Source organism: Myotis myotis, unplaced genomic scaffold (assembly GCF_014108235.1).
Source record: "Myotis myotis isolate mMyoMyo1 unplaced genomic scaffold, mMyoMyo1.p scaffold_m19_p_3, whole genome shotgun sequence".
Taxonomy (NCBI): domain Eukaryota; kingdom Metazoa; phylum Chordata; class Mammalia; order Chiroptera; family Vespertilionidae; genus Myotis; species Myotis myotis.
Genome location: NW_023416335.1, coordinates 123,615,681 through 123,634,664, shown reverse-complemented (window position 1 = coordinate 123,634,664; position 18,984 = coordinate 123,615,681). Strand labels below are relative to the sequence as shown.

Here is an 18,984-nt window from a genome sequence, read left to right as displayed (position 1 = left end):
CTCTGTAAAAAATCAATTAAAAAAACCTATGAATTGTTTATTTCTGAAATTTTCCACTTAATATTTTCAGAACATGGTTGACCATGGATAATTGAAACCATGGAAAGCAAGACCATGTATGAGGGAAGACAACTGCACAGTGAATAAGAGCAAATAAGAGCAGAGTTTCCAGACAGATGCATATTCAAGTCACAGCTCTGCCACTCTCTAGCTGTACAATCTTGGGAAAGGTACCTACTCTTTTCATGCCTCCTGTATGTTATCTGTAAAGTGGTAATGTAATAACAATAATAATATATTCACACATCCTATATAATAAAGAGCTAATATGCTAATTAGACTGAACAGCAGAATGACTGTCCGGACGGGATGACTTTCCAGATGAAGCTGTAGCTGTGAGGGTCGAGCCCCTTGCACGAATTTCGTGCATCAGGCCTCTATCCTACATAATAAAGAGGTAATATTCAAATTAACCCTCACAAGATGGCTGCCTATGACCAGGCCAGCACGGAAGTTAGTGAGGATGACCAAACGACTGAACAAGCAGGCTGCATGGGGTGACCAGGCTGGCAGGAGGGTTAGGGAGGGATGACCAAATGACTGAGCAGCAGGCTATGTGGGGCAACCAGGAAGGCAGGGGGTGGGGGGGAGAAGAGGCAGTTAGGGGCAACCAGACCAGCAGGGGGGGGCAGTTGGGTGTGACCAGGCTGGCAGAGGGGGCAGTTGGGGGCAACCAGGCTGGCAAGGGGGGCAGTAAGGGGTAACCAGGCCAGAAGGGGGGGCAGTTAGGAGCAACCAGCCCGGCGGGGGGCGGGGGGGGGGGCAGTTAGGGGCAATCAGGCCGGCATGCAGAGGCAGTGAGGGTGATCAGGTCGGCAGGGGTGGGGGCAGTTAGGGGTGACCAGACAGGCAGGTAGGTGAGTGATTAGGAGCCAGCAGTCCAGGATTGTGAGAGGGATGTCCGACTGCCGGTTTAGGCCTGATTCCCTGGCATCGGGCCTAAACTGGCAGTCAGACATCCCCCAAGGGATACCAGATTGGAGAGGGTGAAGGCTGGGCTGAGTGGACCTCCCCTGTGCATGAATTTCATGCACCAGGCCTCTAGTCTACACTAATAAAAGAGAAACATGGTAATTGGCGTACGACCGCTACCCTTCCCATTGGCTAATCAGGGCAATATGCAAATTAACTGTCAGCCAGGATGGCGGCCGGCAGCCAGGCAGCTTGAAACTAACATGAGGCTTGCTTGCTTCAGTGATGGAGGACTCCAACATTCCTGCCTGCCGCTGCAGGCCTCTGAGCCTGCAGTTTCAAACATTGTAACAAATACAGATGCTAAACAAAACTCCAGAAACCAGCTTTCAGCTGGCTGGTATCTCAGAGCTGGAGATGATACAGAGTTTCGAGAACCGAAACAAACCAGATACCTGCTTTCAGGAGCCGAGGCCTAAGAGCTGGAGCCTCAGAGCTAAAGCTGGCCCAGAATAAAAAGAAAAAGAAAAAAAGGAGCAGTTGGGAGCTTCAGTCCCAGCCTGAAAACAGCCCTCAGCCCCTCACCCAGACTGGCCAGGCACCCCAGTGGGGACCCCCATCCTGAAGGGTGTGTGACCAGCTGCAAACTGCCATCATCCCCTCATCCAGGCTGGCCAGGCACCCCAGTGGGGACCCCCAACCTGATCCAGGACACCCTTCAGGGCAAACCAGACAGCCCCCACCCATGCACCAGGCCTCTATTCTATATAGTAAAAGGGTAATATGCCTCCCGGCACCGGGATCAGCGTGACAGGGGGCAGCGCCCACCCCTGATCGCCCTGTGGCTCTGTGTGTGACAGGGGGTGGGGCCACAACCTCCCTATCCACCCTGCTCTGTTCGTGACAGGGGAAGGCGCCCCAACCCCCTGAGCGGCCCTGCTCTGTGGGTGATAGAGGGCAGCGCCCCAACCCCCTGGTCCGCCCTGCTCTGTGTGTGACAGGGGGCGGTGTGCCAATTCCCCTATTGGCCCTACTCTGTGAGTGACAGGGGGGAGCTCCTCAACCCCCTGATGGGCCCTGCTCTGTGGGTGACAGGGGGCAGCGCCCCAACCCCCTGATTGGCCCTGCTCTGTGCGTGACAGGGGGTGGCGCCACAACCTCCCCATCAACCCTGCCTTGAGTGTGACAGGGGGCGGTGCCCCAACCCCCCAATCAGCCCTACCCTGAGCGTGACTGAGGGTGGCATCGCAACCTCCCAATCCGCCCTGCTCTGTGCATGACAGGGGGCGGTGCTCCAACTCCCCAATTGGCCCTGCTCTGAGCCCGACCAGGGGCTGCACCTAGGGATTGGGCCTGCCCTCTGCCACCCGGGAGCAGGCCTAAGCCAGCAGGTCATTATCTCCCAAGGGGTCCCAGACTGCAAGAGGGCACAGGCCGGGCTGAGGGACCCCCCCCCCCCCGAGTGCACAAATTTTTGTGCACCGGGCCTCTAGTTCTATATAATAAAAGCCTAAGCAACCATTACATCGGAAGGACCAGAACAACTGGTTGCTATGATGCACACTGACCACCAGGGGGCAGATGCTCAATGCAGGGGCTGTCCCCTGGTGGTCAGTGCACTCCCACAGGGGGAATGCTGCTTAGCCAGCAGCTGAGCTCACAGCTGGTGAGTGCAGCAGCAGTGGCGGGAGCCTCTCCACCTCCGTGGCAGCTTAAAGGAGCAGTGAGACGAGTGGTAAGGAACAGCGAGCAGACAGGCGGTAAGGAGTGAGGGGTCCTGGAATGTAAGAGGGTGTAAGCTGAACTGAGGGACACCCCCCACCCCCCCCCCACCCCACACACACACACACAGTGCACAAATTTCACACACCAAGTCTCTAGTAGTTGTATAAAAAAAGAATCTTACCACTTTCCCACCATTTAGGGAAAAACCTAGTTTGTCCCTACTACGTGTTTCCTTCATTACTTACATTATTACTCCACAGAACATTTCACTTGACATTTCTGGTAACCAAATGTGTGAGAGTTTTTCCTGTGCCAAGCAATTCTCTGTGACCCCAGCTGGGTGTCCTACAATTCTGACAGTATAAATTCAGATAGAATTCAGACAGTATTTACCTGGAGACAGCATCAGATCCCACAGGTTAAAGGCTCAGTCCCACAACTGCCCCACTCCAGTTCAGATGCCAATAGTAAGTAGTGGGCCCCCAGGTGTGGGTTCAGAAAGAATCACTCCAAGATGTGCCTCTGGGGTATGCAGATTGTTTTGAGCTAAAGGCAACTTTAGCTGCAGGCTCAAGAGAAACTTCTGCCCCTCCCTTAGCTACCTAGGAAAACTTAACTAGGGGCCTTGCCCATAATACAGGACAAACTTCTATTTACTGAGCATCTGCTCTTCTTATCATTCTGCAATGACCCTTTGAATCTCCAAGGCACCTTACCTCTCCCTAGCTCAGGATGTCATGTATACCTCAGTCTCCCTTTCTCTCTCTGAACCTCTCCTGCATGTGGGGTCTCTGGCTCTCTCACAAATGCATGTGTTGTTGTTTTTTAAAGTATTTTTATTGATTTCAGAGAAAAAGGGAGAGGGGGAGAGAGAGAAACATCAATGATGAGAGAGAATCATTGACCGGCTGCCTCTTGCATGCCCCCTACTGGGGATCGAGCCCACAACCCATGCATGTGCCTTTGACAGGAATCAAACCTGGGACCCTTGAGTCCGCAGGTGCTATCCACTGAGCCAAACCAGCTAGGGCACATATGCATGTATTAAATTGGGTTCTTTTCTCTGACTAATTTGCCTCATGTCTATGTGCTTATTAGAGCGGCCAGAACAACCTTAGTAGAGGAAAGTTTGTTCTTCCCCACATCGAGTTACCCATGACTTCTGTCAGACTTGGCTATGAACCGGATGTTCTCATGACCCTCTCTTCAGGTTTGAGTCATTTGCTAGAGCAGCTCACAGAACTCAGGGAAAACTCTTCCATTGGCAGATTTATGAAAGGATATGATACAGTACATGGCTGAACAGCCAGTGAAGAGATACCCAGGCCAGGTCTGAGGGTCCCCAGTGCAGAACCTCGCTCCGTGGAGGTGAGGTACATCACTCTCCTGGTGTGGAGGTGTTTGCCAACCTGGAAGCTTTCCAAACCCTCTACTACGGGGATTTTTATGGAGGCTTCCTCATTGGCATGATCAATTATTAACTCCTTTCCCAGCCCCACTCCCTTCTCTGAAAGATGTGGGGATAAAATGGAAAATTCCAGGCTCCTGGTAATGGAATGGCTTGGTCTTTCTGGTGACCAGCCCTTATCCAGTAGCCCATCTGAAGTGCCTCAATAGAACAAAAGATGCTTGTGATCTTACTTAGGAATTTACAAGGGTTTGGGGAGCTCTGTGTCAGGAACCCAGGCAGAGATCGATATACAGTGGGGCCTTGACTTATGAGTTTAATTCGTTCCGTGATGGAGCTCGTAACTCAAATTACTCGTATGTCAAATCTTAAAGTGAACGAGTGAGACACGTGATGCTGGGCTGATGTTGTGGCGTTCACTGTGACGTTCACTGCACCAACTAGCGGTGGGGTATCTGAAGCTGGCTCATAACCCGAATTTTAGCTCACAACTCAAAGCAAAAAAATTGGCCAAGAGACGGAAAAACTCGTTAGTCGGGACACTCGTAAGTCAAGGCCCCACTGTATATTTTCTCTTATCTCACAATAGTATTATCATGAGGGTCAAATGCAATGTGGTTAAATTGCTCAGAATTTAAAAAGCATTCAATAAATGTTACCTGCTATTATTTCTAATTTGATGGTTCTTTCTCTTGTTATAATTATTACTTAAACGATGACCCATTCACTGAGCTAGGAACAATGAGAGGAAAACGTTTTAAAATTAGCCACAGGGATGTAAAGTACAGCTATAGGGAATCCTATATAATAAAAGGCTAGCAACCTTAGTGGTGTAACGACCGGAATGACCCATTGACCAGTCATGAGCAAACTGGGAGGTTCATTGACCACCTCTCAGTCCCTCCCCCCAGCCCGCAGGCTCTGATCACTGGATGGGGAACCATGGGGAATTGGGCTGGGTGGCCGCAAGGCAGACTGGGACTGGCGAGCAGGCAAAAGGCAGACCTCTTGGTCCTTCCCCGCAGCCCGCAGGCTCCGATTGATCCTCAGTTTCTTCCAAAAGGAACGTGGCGCCTCCACTGAGCAGCCTCCCGGGATGCGGACTCACTGCTGTGAGAGGCTCCAGAGTGGGAGCTTCGACAACTTTAGCACCTGCAGCGACCCTCAGCCTTCACTGCTGGTAAATGGACAGAGAACATCAGCTTTAAAGCACAAACACCCTCCTCAGGAAGAATCCGCCACCTCCCTACTCCACAGCAGCTTCCAGGTCTGCAAGAAACTGCACATGCTCCTCCCTGTGGGATGGGTGGGGCCAGAGCCTGAGCTTAGGTTCCACGATAGTGGAGGGGCCCATTCAGGTGGCTGGGCCAGTGTAGGGACAAAGGGAGGGAGGGTGGGAAAGAAGGAGGAAGGGGGAGGTAGGGCGGGGCAGGAGCAAGGGGTAGCCCTGATTCCCTGCACCTCCTCCCACAGGCATAGCCCTTCCTCGTTGAATTTCCCACATCATTGTTAGGGTTTTGGTGGTGATGCTGGCTGTGAAAGGATTCACAGGGGATAGAAGAGACAGGTGCAGAGAGAGGGCATTTATTTTACTTCTTTAAAGGGAGCCGATGGCCAGGGTGCCCTTTGCTGGCACAAGGCACCTAAGGCAGAGTGGGCTGTTCTTTTGATCGCTGGATGGCAAACGAGTAACCATGGTGAGTGGCAACAGCGGGGCTGGACTAGGGACTGGCAAGTGGGTGGAAGATGGCTCTGATCACAGTCTAGGCCTAGGGACCCTCGGTCGTGGAAAATTTCAACAAAAGAGTGTGTATGTGCCAGCAAAGCTGTGGAGGCCATTTACCTGATATGCTATTCCATACATAACCCTATACTGTATACTTTATGAATCAATTAAAAATTTACAATTTTTAATTATAAACCTGTGTTTTATATCAAAATTACTTTTTGCGTGAATTTTAGGACACCCTTATATTTTATTGATTTTTTACAGAGAAGAAGGGAGAGGGATAGAGAGTTAGAAACATTGATGGGAGAGAAACATTGATCAGCTGCCTCCTGCACACCTCCTACGGGGGATGTGCCTGCAACCAAGGTACATGCCCTTGACTGGAATCGAACCTGGGACCTTTCAGTCCACAGGTTGATGCTCTATCCACTGAGCCAAACTAGTTAGGGCATATTTTAAATATATTTTTATTGATTTTAGAGAGATGAAGGGAGAGAGATAGAGAGAAACATAGATGGGCTGCCTCCTGCATGCCCCTCACCTGGGATCAAGCCCAAAACCATGTGCCCTGATGAGGAATCAAACTGTGACCTCATGATTCAGAGCCCATGCTCAACACCAGCAGGGCAACAGTAGTATATTTTAAACTGCGCATGCAACATACCCCAGAGAGACATATGCTAAGGCATAAAATAAGTCTCTGCAAATTTTAAAAGATTAAATTCATACAAAGTGTGATTCTCTGATCACAATAGAATGACATTAGAGATAAAAACAGAAAAAAAAGAAAAATTTACAAATATGCGTAAATTGAACAGCACATTCCTAAATAACCATTAAGTCAAAGAAAAACATCACAAGGGGAATTAGAAAATACATTAAGATGACTGAAAACCAAAATACAATATATCAAAACTTAGGTGATCCAGCTAAAAAAGAGCTGTGAAGGAAATTTAAAGTTGTAAACACTATATTTAAAAAAAGAAAGATCTCAAATTAATAATCTAGCCTTACACCTTAAGAAAATAGAAAAGAAAGAGCAAAAAGAAGAAAGAATATAATAAAGATAAGAGTAGGAGTACATAAAATAGAGACTAGATATAATAGTAGAGAAAGTCAGTAAAAAGTTGGTTCTTTACAAACATCAACAGAATTTATAAACTTAGTTATACTAACCAAGAAATAATAAAGAATACTCAAATCACCAAATACAGGAATAAAAATGGGATAGCATTAATAACCTTACAGAAATAAAAAAGATTTTATGAGTACACTATAAATAATTATTTGCCAACAAATTAGAAAACTTAGATGAAATGGAAAAATTCCTAGAAAGACACATATTAAAATTGACTCCAGAATAAATAGAAATTTGTATAGATCTACATCAAAGAGACTGAATTAGTAATCAAATTTTACCTACAAAAAAAACCAAACAAACCCAGACACATAAGGCTTCGCTGGTAAATTCTACCAGGTATTTAAAGAAGAATTAATACCAATCCTTCACAAGAAGAGGAAAAAGCACTTTACAACTCATTCTATGAAGCCAGTATTACTCAGATACAAAACCAAACAAAAAGAAAAAAAGGGGGGAAAAAAACTACAAATCAATATATCTTATGAATAGCGACCCACAACTCTTCAACAAAATACTAGTAAACGATATCCAGTAATATATAGAAACAATTCTACATCAAGATCAAATAGATTTTTTTTAATCCTCACCTGAGGATATCTTTTCCATTGATAATTTTTAAAAATATATTTGTATTGATTTCAGAGAGGAAGGGAGAGGGAGAGAGAGATGGAAACATCAATGATGAGAGAGAATCATTGATCAGCTGCTTCCTGCATGCCCCACACTGGGGATTGAGCTCAAAACCCTGGCATATGCCATAACTGGGAATCAAACCATGTCCTTCTGGTTCATAAGTCGATGCTAAACCACTGAGCCATACCAGCCATGCCATTGTTTTTTGGGGGGTTTTCTTTTAGAGAGAATGAAGGGAAGGGAGGAGAGAGAGAGATAAACATCAATGTGAGAGAGGCACATCGATTGGTTGCCTTCCACACTCGCCCAACCAAGGCCAGGGATCGAGCCTACAACCAAGGTTGTGGGGCATGCAGCAGGCGGTCAATCAATGATTCTCTCTCATCATTGATGTGTCTATCTCTCTCTCTCTCTACCTTCCTCTTTGAAATCAATAAAAATAAAATTTTTTTAAAAGCCCCGAAAACCTAAAGCATTCAAAGAAATTTTAAAATAACTAAATAAATGGAAAGATTTCCCATGTTCCTGGACTTGGGCGAGGCAGGAACTGTGTGGAGGGGGAACAATGAGGTGATAAAGAGGGACATCTGTAATACTCTCAACAATAAATATTTTTTTTTAAATAAAGAAATAAATTTTAAAAAAACACACAGAATAGAGAGACCAGAAATAAACCCATGCCTATATGGTGAATTAATATTTGACAAAGAAGGCAAAAATATAAAATGGGGTCAAGACAATCTTCTCAATAAATGGTGCTGGGAGAATTGGACAGATACAAGAAAAAAATGAAACTAAACCACCATCTTGCACCATATACAAGAATAAACTCAACATGGATTAAAGACAAATGTAAGACTTGAAACCATAAAAATCCTAGAAGAAAACATAGGCTGTAAAATCTCTGACATTTCTCATAACAAAATTTTTTCTGATATATCAACTCAGGCAATGGAAACAAAAGAAAAAGTAAACAAATGGGACTACTTCAAACTGAAATTTTTTGCACAGCAAAGGAAACCATCAACAAAAAAAGACAACCTACTGAATGGGAGAACATATTCACCAATGATATATCTGATAAGGGGTTAATATCCAAAATTTATGAAGAACTCATTCAACTCAACACAACAAAAAACAAGCAATCCAATTTAAAAATGGACAAAGGACCTGGATAAACGCTTCTCCAAAGGGAACACACAAATGGCCAATGGACATATGAAAAGATGTTTAGTGTTACTAATCATCAGAGAAATGAAAATTAAAACCACAATGAAGAATGCATGGTTTTTTTAGCCACTCATTTCTGTATATCTGAAACTGGTTCAGAATGGTATTCAATGTAAACTATAGTTGAAAAAATTTATACACAAATAATTAAACAAACTACAGTGGCATAACACCTAGCCTGTCAGAAAGGGTGTCATCAATACATCAACAAACAAGTTGTTGGTGAGGATGTGGAGAAAGGGGACCCCTCGTTCACTGTTGCTGGGAATACAAATTGGTACAGAACTATGGAAGACAGTATGGAGGGTCCTCAAAAATGTTAAAAATGAATGTCTTATGACCCAGCGATTCTACTTCTGGGTATATATTCAAAACTTAAAACACCTGTTTGAAAGACTTTATGCACTCCTATGTTCATTGTAGTGTTACCTATGATAGCCAAGATATGGAAGCAACCCAACTGCCCAACAAGAGACAAATGAATAAAAAAGAGGTGGTATCTATCTATATACCAAGTGATCAGAACGACCCAAATGACTGGAATGACCAGTTGCTATGACGCGCACTGCAGCCAGCCAACCGGCCCAATCGGGGGTCGGCCCTTCCCCACCCCCGGGCAAGTCCTGGCCGGATCAGGGTGGGGCTGGTGGGCCAACATCCCTTGGCCCCTCCCCCTCACCAGTCTGGCCCCCAATCGCCCCCCCCACCCAGATCGGGGGCAGGGCCAGCCAACCACTGGTGGCCCCTCCCCCACACAGGCCCACCCCCGATCGGCCCCCACCACCCTGATTGGGGAAGGAGCCAGCTGGCCAACCTCTCACATCCCCTCTCCCCTGACGGCCTGGTCTGATTGGCCCCCATTGGTGCAGGCCAGCCAGACCCAACCTGTGCACGAATTCGTGCACCAGGCCACTAGTGTGTGTGTGTGTGTATGTGTGTGTGTGTGTGTGTGTGTGTATCCTATCTAATAAAAAAGAAACATGGTAATTAGCCGTATGTCCGCTACCCTTCCCATTGGCTAATCAGGGCAATATGCAAATTAACTGCCAGCCAAGATGGCGGCTGGCAGCCAGGCAGCGTGAAGTGAACATGAGGCTTGCGTTCCCCGCCTGCCGCTGGCGGCCTCTGAGCTTGCAGTTTGAAACATTGTTACAAATATAGAAGATATAGAAGCTAAACAAAACCCCAGAAACCTGCTTTCAGCCAGCCGGGATCTCAGAGCTGCAGTTGAAACAGTGTTTCGATTATAGAACCCAAAGAAACCAGATACCTGCTTTCAGCAGCCGAGGCCTAAGAGCTGGAGCCAAGCCTCAGAGCTAAAGCTGGCCCAGAATAAAAAAAAAGAAGAAGAAGAAAAAAAGGAGCAATTGGGAGATTCAGTCACCCACCAGCCTGAAAACAGCCCTCAGCCCCTCACCCAGACTGGCCAGGCACCCCCCCCTCCACCCTGAAGGGGGTGTGACCAGCTGCAACCAGCCATCATCCCCTCATCCAGGCTGGCCAGGTACCCCAGAAGGGACCCCCACCCTGATCCAGGAAACCCTTCAGGGCAAACCCTCCGGCCCCCACCGTGCACCAGGCCTCTATTCTATATAGTAAAAGGGTAATATGCCTCCCAGCACCGGGATCAGTGGAGCCAAGAGGCCTCCCGGCACCGGGATCAGCGTGACAGGGGGCAGCGCCCAAACCCCCTGATGAGCCCTGCTCTGTGCCTGATAGGAGGGAGCTCCCCAACCCCCTGATTGCCCTGCGGCTCTGTGTGTGACAGGCTGCTGTGCCCCAACCCCCTGATTGGCCCTGCTCTGTGTGTGACAGGGTGCAGCGCCCCAACCCCCCACCACGGGCCCTGCTCTGTGTGTGATGGCGTAGAGCCATAACCTCCCCATCGGCCCTTCCCTGAGTGTGACAGTGGTGGCGCCCCAACCCCCTGATCTGCCCTGCTCTGTGGGTGATAGAGGGTGATGCCCCAACCGCCCCCCATGGGCCCTGCTCTGTGTGTAACGGGGTAGAGCCATAACCTCCCCATTGGCCCTGCCCTGAGTGTGACAGGGTGGGGCGCCCCAACCCCCTCATTCGCCCTGCTCTGTGTATGACAGGGGGCGGTGCCCCAACTCCCCTATCGGCCCTACTCTGTGAGTGACAGGGGGGAGCTCCTCAACCCCCTGATAGGCCCTGCTCTGTGCGTGACAGGGGGTGGCGCCGCAACCTCCCCATCGACCCTGCTTTGAGTGTGACAGGGGGCGGTGCCCCAACCCCCCAATCGGCCCTACCCTGAGCATGACTGAGGGTGGCATCACAACCTCCCAATCTGCCCTGCTCTGTGCTCTCGGCGCCCCAATTCCCCAATCAGCCCTGCTCTGAGCCGACCAGGGGCTGCACCTAGGGATTGAGCCTGCCCTCTGCCACCCGGGAGCAGGCCTAAGCCAGCAGGTCATTATCTCCCAAGGGGTCCCAGACTGGGAGAGGGAACAGGCAGGGCTGAGGGACCCCCCTCCTCCCCGAGTGCACAAAAATATATATATATATACTAGAGGCCCGGTGCACAAAAATCAGCCCTGCCTGTGCCCTCTTGCAGTCTGGGACCCATCAGGGGATGACCACCTGCTGGCTTAGGCCTACTCCCCGGGGGATTGGGCCTAAGATAGCAATCAGACATCCCTCTGGCAGCCCGGCAGCCCTCGGGGGATGTCCACTTGCCAGCGGGGAGCAGGCCTAAGATGCAGTCAGACATCCTTAGCGCTGCTGAGGACACAGGAGAGGCTCCCACCACCACCGCTCTACTGGCAGCCATCAGCCTGGCTTGTGGCTGAGCAGAGCTCCTCCCAGGTGAGAGTGCCCTGACCACCAGAGGGCAGCTCCTGCATTGAGCGTCTGCCCCCTGGTGGTCAGTGTGTGTCATAGTGACCAGTCATTCCCAGTCTTTCTGCTGTTAGGGTCAGTTTGCATATTACCCTTTAACCATATAGGATAGAGGCCTGGTGCATGGGAGGGGCTGGCTGGTTTGCCCTGAAGGGTGTCTCAGATCAGGGTGGGGGTCCCACTTGGGTGCCTGGCCAGCCTGGATGAGGGGATGATGGCTGTTTGCAGCTGGTCACACCCCCTTCAGGGTGGGGGTCCCCACTGGGGTGCCTGGCCAGTCTGGGTGAGGGGCTGAGGGCTGTTTTCAGGCTGGTGGGTGACTGAAGCTCCCAACCTCTCCTTTTTTTCTGTTTTTTTATTCTGGGATTTATTTACCCTCTATGGCTGTCACTGGAGCTGAGAGCCGGCTTTAGCTCTGAGGCTTGGCTCCAGCTTAAGGCCTAGGCTGCTGAAAGCAGGTATCTGGTTTCTTTGGCTTCTATAATTGCAACATTGTTTCTTAGAATGCAAGCTCAGAGCCCAGCAGCTGCAGGCAGGGAACCTTGGCTTCCTCCTTCACTGGAGCAAGCAAACCTCCTGTTCGCTTCAGCTGTCTGGCTGCCGGCCGCCATCTTGGTTGGCAGTTAATTTGCATATCACCCTAATTAGACAATGGGAAGCGTGTCGGAGGTACGGTTAATTGCCATGATTGTCTATTATTAGATAGGATATGAATGTTACTTGGCCATAAGCAATAATTCAATCTTACCATTTGTGACAGCATGGATGGACCTGGAGAATATTATGGTAAATGAAATAAGTCAGTCAGAGAAAGACAAATCCCATATGATTTCACTTAGATGTGGAATCTAAAGAACAAAATAAGTAAACAGGCAAAACAGTAATAAACTTATAGATACAGGGAATAGAATGCTGGTTGCTAGAAGGAAGAGGATTTGCAAGACTAGAAGAAAAAGGTTAAAGGATTAAGTACAAATTGGTAGTTACAAAATAGTCACAGGGATGTAAATTACAGCATAGGGGAAATAGCCAATAACATTGTAATAACTATGTATGTATGTTGCTAGGTGGGTACTGGAAATATCAGGGGACCACTTCGTACAGTATATGATTGTCTAACCACTATATTGTATACCTGAAACTAATCTATACTAATAAAGGGGTAATATGCTAATCAGACTGGACATCCTTCTGGACAAAGCCTCGCTGGTGGGGGCCAAGGCAGAGGTGGTTTAGGGCAATCAGGCCACCAAGGGAGGGCAGTTAGGGGCAATCAGGCTGGCAGGAAGAGAGGTTAGGGATGATCAGGCAAGCAGGCAGGGGAGCGGTTAGGAGCCAGCGGTCTGGGATTGCAAAAGGGATATCCGACTGCCAGCTTAGGCCCGATTCCACAGAAATCGGGCCTAAACTGGCAGTCTGACATCCCCTGAGGGGTTCCAAATTGGAGCAGGTACAGGCTGGGCTGAGGGACCCACCCCTGTGCACGAATTTTGTGCACAGGGCCTCTAGTACAATGTAATGTAAATTAATGTAAACTAATTGAAAAATAAATTAAAAACAACAAGAAGTCTGCTCAGGCAGCCTGCTAGAACTTTCTATGCCTTGAACCCTGCCCCACCAATTTTCCACTCCTCCAATCCTCTTTCCATCCTTGACTTTTCACTGCTCCCAAAGTTCATCCCCCCAAATTAAAGTGAGGTTCCTATGAAGCCCAACCTTGTACATCCTACCTGGAATGCCGCGTGTCTGGGATGGACCGGTTCAGGGGCAGCAGGTTACTGAGGTAAACATTGTAACCAAACTTCTGGAAGAGGTCCTGGGCCCTTTTCTGCTGGGCCTCAGAAAGATCCTCACCCCATTGCTTGAAAAGTGGTGAGTCTGGAAAGAGTTTCTCTCTGGGTCTGTGTTTCTTTGTCTCGCTTGCCTTGGCTTCCACTGCCTTTTGAACAGGTTGTTCATCTCTCATCCTCTTCAGTGTTTTGTCCACATTTTCTTGTTGCTTCATAGCCAATTTCATATTTTCTTCTGCAAATGAAGGGCAAGGGAGAAAACATTTCAGCGAATCCTTAGCTACCTGGACACTGCTTTGCATTCAAATTTCACTACAATGTCTTCCTCTCCAAATTCTGAAATTGACCAGCTCTTATCTCAGAGGATGCGATATGTCAAGGAACTTGTCAGAGCCGTGCCAACCTGTCCTGGCGAGGCGTGCACTGGAACACACCTCTCCTTTCAGCTCCATCAGAACTTGTCTATCCTGAGTCCCAAGCCTTCACAGTTCCTCCAGTAACTGTCATCTGAGAAATATATTGACCATAGCGAACCTTTTTCAGAATAAGGCCTGAGAACCACTTGCATCAGAATCATCTGTTGGATTATTTTAAAATGCAGATCTACAGGCTTATCCCCAAATCAACTAAATCAGAATCTCAGGGTCAGACAGGGGTAGGGAAAGATGCCAGAATCAGCACTTTTTTTTTTAATCCTCATCTGAGGACATTTTTTCATTGATTTTAGAAAGAGTGGAAGAGAGAAGGAAAGACAGAGAGAAATATCAATGTGAAACATGTCAATTTGTTGCTTTCTGCACGAGCCCTCAGAGCACTGAGGGCCCAGTAGAGGGCTGCTGACCTAGGCCCTCTGACCCAGGGCCCAGGTCAGAGAGGAGCTGCAGGCTCCAAGGTACGTGCCCTCAACCGGAATAGAACCTGGGACCCTTCAGTCTGCAGGCTGACGCTCTATCCACTGAGCCAAACTGGTTAGGGCCAGAATCAGCACTTTTAACAAAATCAATGAGTAATTATTTTATACAATAAAATGTGAGAAGCACTGCACTACACTATCAGTGGCTACTCCTTCCTACCTGTGTGACCTTGGCCAGGGGCTTTCTCTTCTTGGTGCCATAGGTTTACCAAGTACCTCAGAGCATTGCGGTGGTAACTATGGGGCTTAATACCTGTGAAGTGCTTATGACAGAGCCCGGCACACAATAAAGCGTGGCTATTTTCTTTTCTCTGGTTTTTCTGTTTCTTCTACTTGGGGGTGGGGGAGAGGTGGGGAAGGATATTGAGAAGAGTGGAAAACTTTTTAAATTGTTATGCTAAGAAATGGGAGTGAGAATTTATTCGTGAAACAGAGCACTGAGGGCCTAGTAGAGGGCTGGCTGAGGCAGGGCCATGAGTGTGAAGTGGCTCAGTTATGGGAATTCTTCCAGCAGTGCTCAGCACTTGGGTGAAGGCACAGCAAAGACGGGCAATTGATTTCACACAATGTTGGGGGGTCCTTAGAAGAGTGCAATAGAACAAGTGTGCAACGGAGTTGTGGATTGTGGCAAAGCCGGAGAAAGGGTACTGTTACAGAGAACAACTGAGGGGATATGCTGCAGTCATGAAGTTGTGATCAGCAACGGACAGCTTGAATTTGTCATTTCACAGGTGAGCAGTTCTGGATGATGACAAAGTCCAACATATACCATAGAAATATGAGGTGGGATGGAGGTAATGGACTGCATAGATGGGAAGGCAGAGCTGTTGAATGGGTCATCCACAGGACATTGCAGGGGCCCAGGGTGATAGCAGGATTTGGGGCAGAGCCAAAGACTGAACCAGGATCCATTGCAAAGTCTGTAATGAGTGAGGAAACCTGACAGGGAGGTCAACAGAAGAAATGCTAGAGGGCAGCCAGGTTTACATAATAAGGTAAAGAGCTATCACCATAGCTGTCTGACTCTCCTTTCTGAGATCGGACCAAACCTAGAGCCCATTAATTGTTCCCAAGTCCAACACTGACAATGACACTCCTCAGCATCAAATCCCAAAGTGGTCACCGAGATACTCCACCATGGGGACCCTCTTAGCTCCCACTAATCTTCCCTCAAACCTGTACTACATTCCTACCAGACTGATAGGGTCACCTCTAGCCCATGTAGTATATCTTCTTGCAAGTTGAAAGAATCACCCCCCCCCCCCTTTTTATTTTTTTTTTGATAGTTGCAGCTCAGGGATTACCAGCTCAGCCAGGGCACATCTCACCGTGTAAACTGCCTCTGGGCAGATGCAGCCCCAGGCACAGCGCATGGCTTTGTGAGCAGAACAGGGGCTGGATTTCAGCTGCATATACAGCCCCTTAAAGCAGTGGTTCTCAACCTTTAATACAGTTAAATACCCTTTAATACAGTTCCTCATGTTGTGGTGACCCCCAATTTCATTGTTACAAATTGAACATAATTAAAGCATAGTGATTAATCACAAAAACAATATGTAATTATATATGTGTTTTCTGATGGTCTTAGGCAACCCCTGTGAAAGGGTCGTTCGACCCCCAAAGGGGTCGCGACCCACAGGTTGAGAACTGCTGCCTTAAAGGAAAGCAGGAAAGTCCGCAAGTGGGAGGAGGACATGTTTGAAAGGTAGCAAAACCCTGCCCAAGAAAAAAAGAGAATCAATTACAGACGTGCTTAAGGCAAAATAAATAAATACATAAATAAATAAATAAATAAATAAATAAATAAATAAATAAATAAGAGGGTCAAAGAAAACTCAGAAAGAACAAATAAATATAAATGGAGTGTCTTTCAAAGAAGGCTCATGTGAATACCCTGCATATTTGCATATTTGCTCAGGTAGACAAAGTGAGAGCAGAAATTTTACAATATTCCAAATTGAATAGTATTTTTATTCAAACTTTTCCCTACTAAGCATGTGGGGGTCACAGGGTTGCCTTGAGTTCTCTGTTCCTTTAAACTCCCCTGTGTTCCTCTTTGGGGGGAGGGGGCATCTGATTTTCCTCTGTTACTCATTGCTGCCAACTGGAAAATTGTTTGGACCGGGACACCCTAGAGTCAGTTTGAGGGCATAAGTGCAGAGTCCACAGGAAGAATACAGTGCCAATAGACCATTCTCAGTTTATACAGAAACTTTCTAGGATCCAAAGGGGCCACACCCAATGTCACCATTCTGCAGAAGCCTTTAAGACGCCCTGGGGAGTTTTCCAAAAAATTCCTTCAAAGTCATCAAACCCTCCACAATAGGGATATCATTATCATCGTGTATTTGCTTTTGTACTATATGATGTTTACATCCATGTTTAAACATCCTTATTGAGTTATGAAATCCTCCAGTCTTCCTGGAGGCAAAGAGCAACCAGGATGCTGCATAACTGAACAGACTTCTTTTCAGGAAGCCCTTCAGGAAAGAGCCTTTGTGATCTGGAAAGAAGGTCCAGAAGACATTGTGAAATTTATCTCAGCTGGTAGGGAGTGCCTGACACTGCATCATCTTAAAGTGGATAGAATGTGGGGTGAAAGGGCGAGGGCTACGCCCTCCATCTTGCCCCAGATCCTTCATTTTTGGGCAGCAGCCATTAGCCATGTGCTCAGCAAGGAGCTTCTTCCCGGAAGCCCAAGTCTCTGCTAGCCTCTGCCCAATCCACACCTAGGATTTCTTTAAACTAACCAATGATAATCAAGGGAAGTGCACGCCATAGACACAACCACATCCTGTGTGACAAGACCCCGACTTGCACCTGACCAATCGGCAGGGCCCACAGTCCTCTCTCCTCCCCTTACTCCAACCCCCCTATAAAACCCCTCGCCCCACAGAGCTCTCTCTCTCTCTCTGCCTCCTGCCACCATGTTGGCAAGTGTGGTGGACGGGGAGCTCAAGCTAGCTTGAATAAAGACTCTATGTTTTTGCATCAGACTCGGTGCTCCCTGGTGGATCTTTGGGGGATCTTGAAATCTGGGCATAACATGGGGAGCATCCAAAATAATAAGAAAAGGAGGAACTGGTCATTGCAGAAGGAAAGGGAAGCACACCAGTGGCTCCAGATGACTTGTGGAGGTATAATGTGTTCCAGCTGCAGGCAGAACTGATATGGGCAGAAGTAGAATGTTGGGGAACCAGCTAGAATTGTAAGAAATATTAACCATGCTCTGTTAACCGTGATTGGTTTGTTCTGATTAAAGAAGGCACATTCTAACCTGGCTGGTAGCCTCACTCTGGACCTCAGAGCTCACCTGCAAATGCAGCCCATCCCCCGCATTTGGAGCTGCCTATTATCATGGAAAGATTAACAACTTTCTGGTAGAAACCAGAATCACCAGCTCTTTGAAGAGCCCCCACTCTTGCATATCATTAAACCCTTTGAAGATCCCCAGCCCTTTTGCATGCCTGCAGGCCTTTGCAAATCTCCAGCCTGCTTACCTGTTAACTGCCCATTTGGCATACCCTTTGGCTATTTCCTCATGTAATATTTGTCCTTCTAATCAATTTAAGTAGCTGGCTTATGGTGGGGTGCAGAGCAGATTTTTGTGGATGACCTGCTGCTCTCCCATGCTGCCGGCAATAATGAATAAACGCTCATATAGAACTCAACCCTGTCTCTGCTTAATTGGCTCAATTAGTGACAGGCAGCACGGGCCCATTGATTGTCCGGTTACAGAACTCCTGCCACTTTAAGGCCTGAGGTGGCTGAGCCCTGGGGTTGGGTGAGCGAGTGGTGGCATGGTCTGGGTATTCTATCAAGGAATGACAATGATTGTCCAGGTACATAGGCATCCTTTTGGTGATGCTACACTGAGCATATTTGCAAGTCAATGTCCACCCCAGTCGGATGTGCTTGTGGACGGAAGGGGCCACATGCTGACCTGACAAGCTCAGGGGAGGCCTGCATGGCAGTTTTGCAAACTCGGAGACCTAAAGTAACCACAAAGGATGGTCTGAAATTAAACTTTAACTAAAAGCAGTTATGGTGGGCAGTTACGTCCTAAGCCGATATCTTCACTGATAAGGTCAACCTTTACGTAACTGAGCCTATCTGTCTATTTGCATCTACGATAACATGTCCTTGGGATGTCTGGGTAACTTGTGACTTCCCTTTTTATGGAGCCCCTGGGGCACAGCCAGGTGTGCTGGGCCCAGGACAGATACCACAGATTCCTTGTTAATTGTTCCTGTACCCACCTAAGTATGTGTCCATCATTTTACTTTTTATCCAATCCCAGGGGTTTCCCCGCTTTGCTTTATCCCTCCTCTTTAGTCTATCACCAATGAATTTCATAACCCACCTATGTTCCTCCTTTGATTGGAATGTATAAATACAAATGTAACCCCGCCATTCTCCGGAGCATTATCTCAATTCGTTGAGGTTCTGCTTCCTGGCATATGTCGACAGTTTGGCTCAAATAAACTCACAAAATTCTTTACAGGTTTCAATGGTTTTTTACGTTAACATGCTCAAAGCCAGGGCTTCCAAGAGTGACAATCTTATCTGTTTCATTACTCTCTT

At 47.7% G+C, this 18,984-nt stretch overlaps 1 protein-coding gene across 3 annotated transcripts in view; it reads right to left on the bottom strand.

The window, feature by feature from the left end:
* GALNT8 (polypeptide N-acetylgalactosaminyltransferase 8) overlaps positions 1–18,984 on the bottom strand; it is a 51,670-nt gene that overhangs the window by 28,852 nt on the left and 3,834 nt on the right. For all 3 annotated transcript variants that reach the window (XM_036301062.1, XM_036301061.1, XM_036301060.1), the window contains exon 2: positions 13,428–13,722. In XM_036301062.1, coding sequence (XP_036156955.1) covers positions 13,428–13,722 — 295 coding nt within the window. The remainder of the gene's footprint in view (positions 1–13,427; positions 13,723–18,984) is intronic.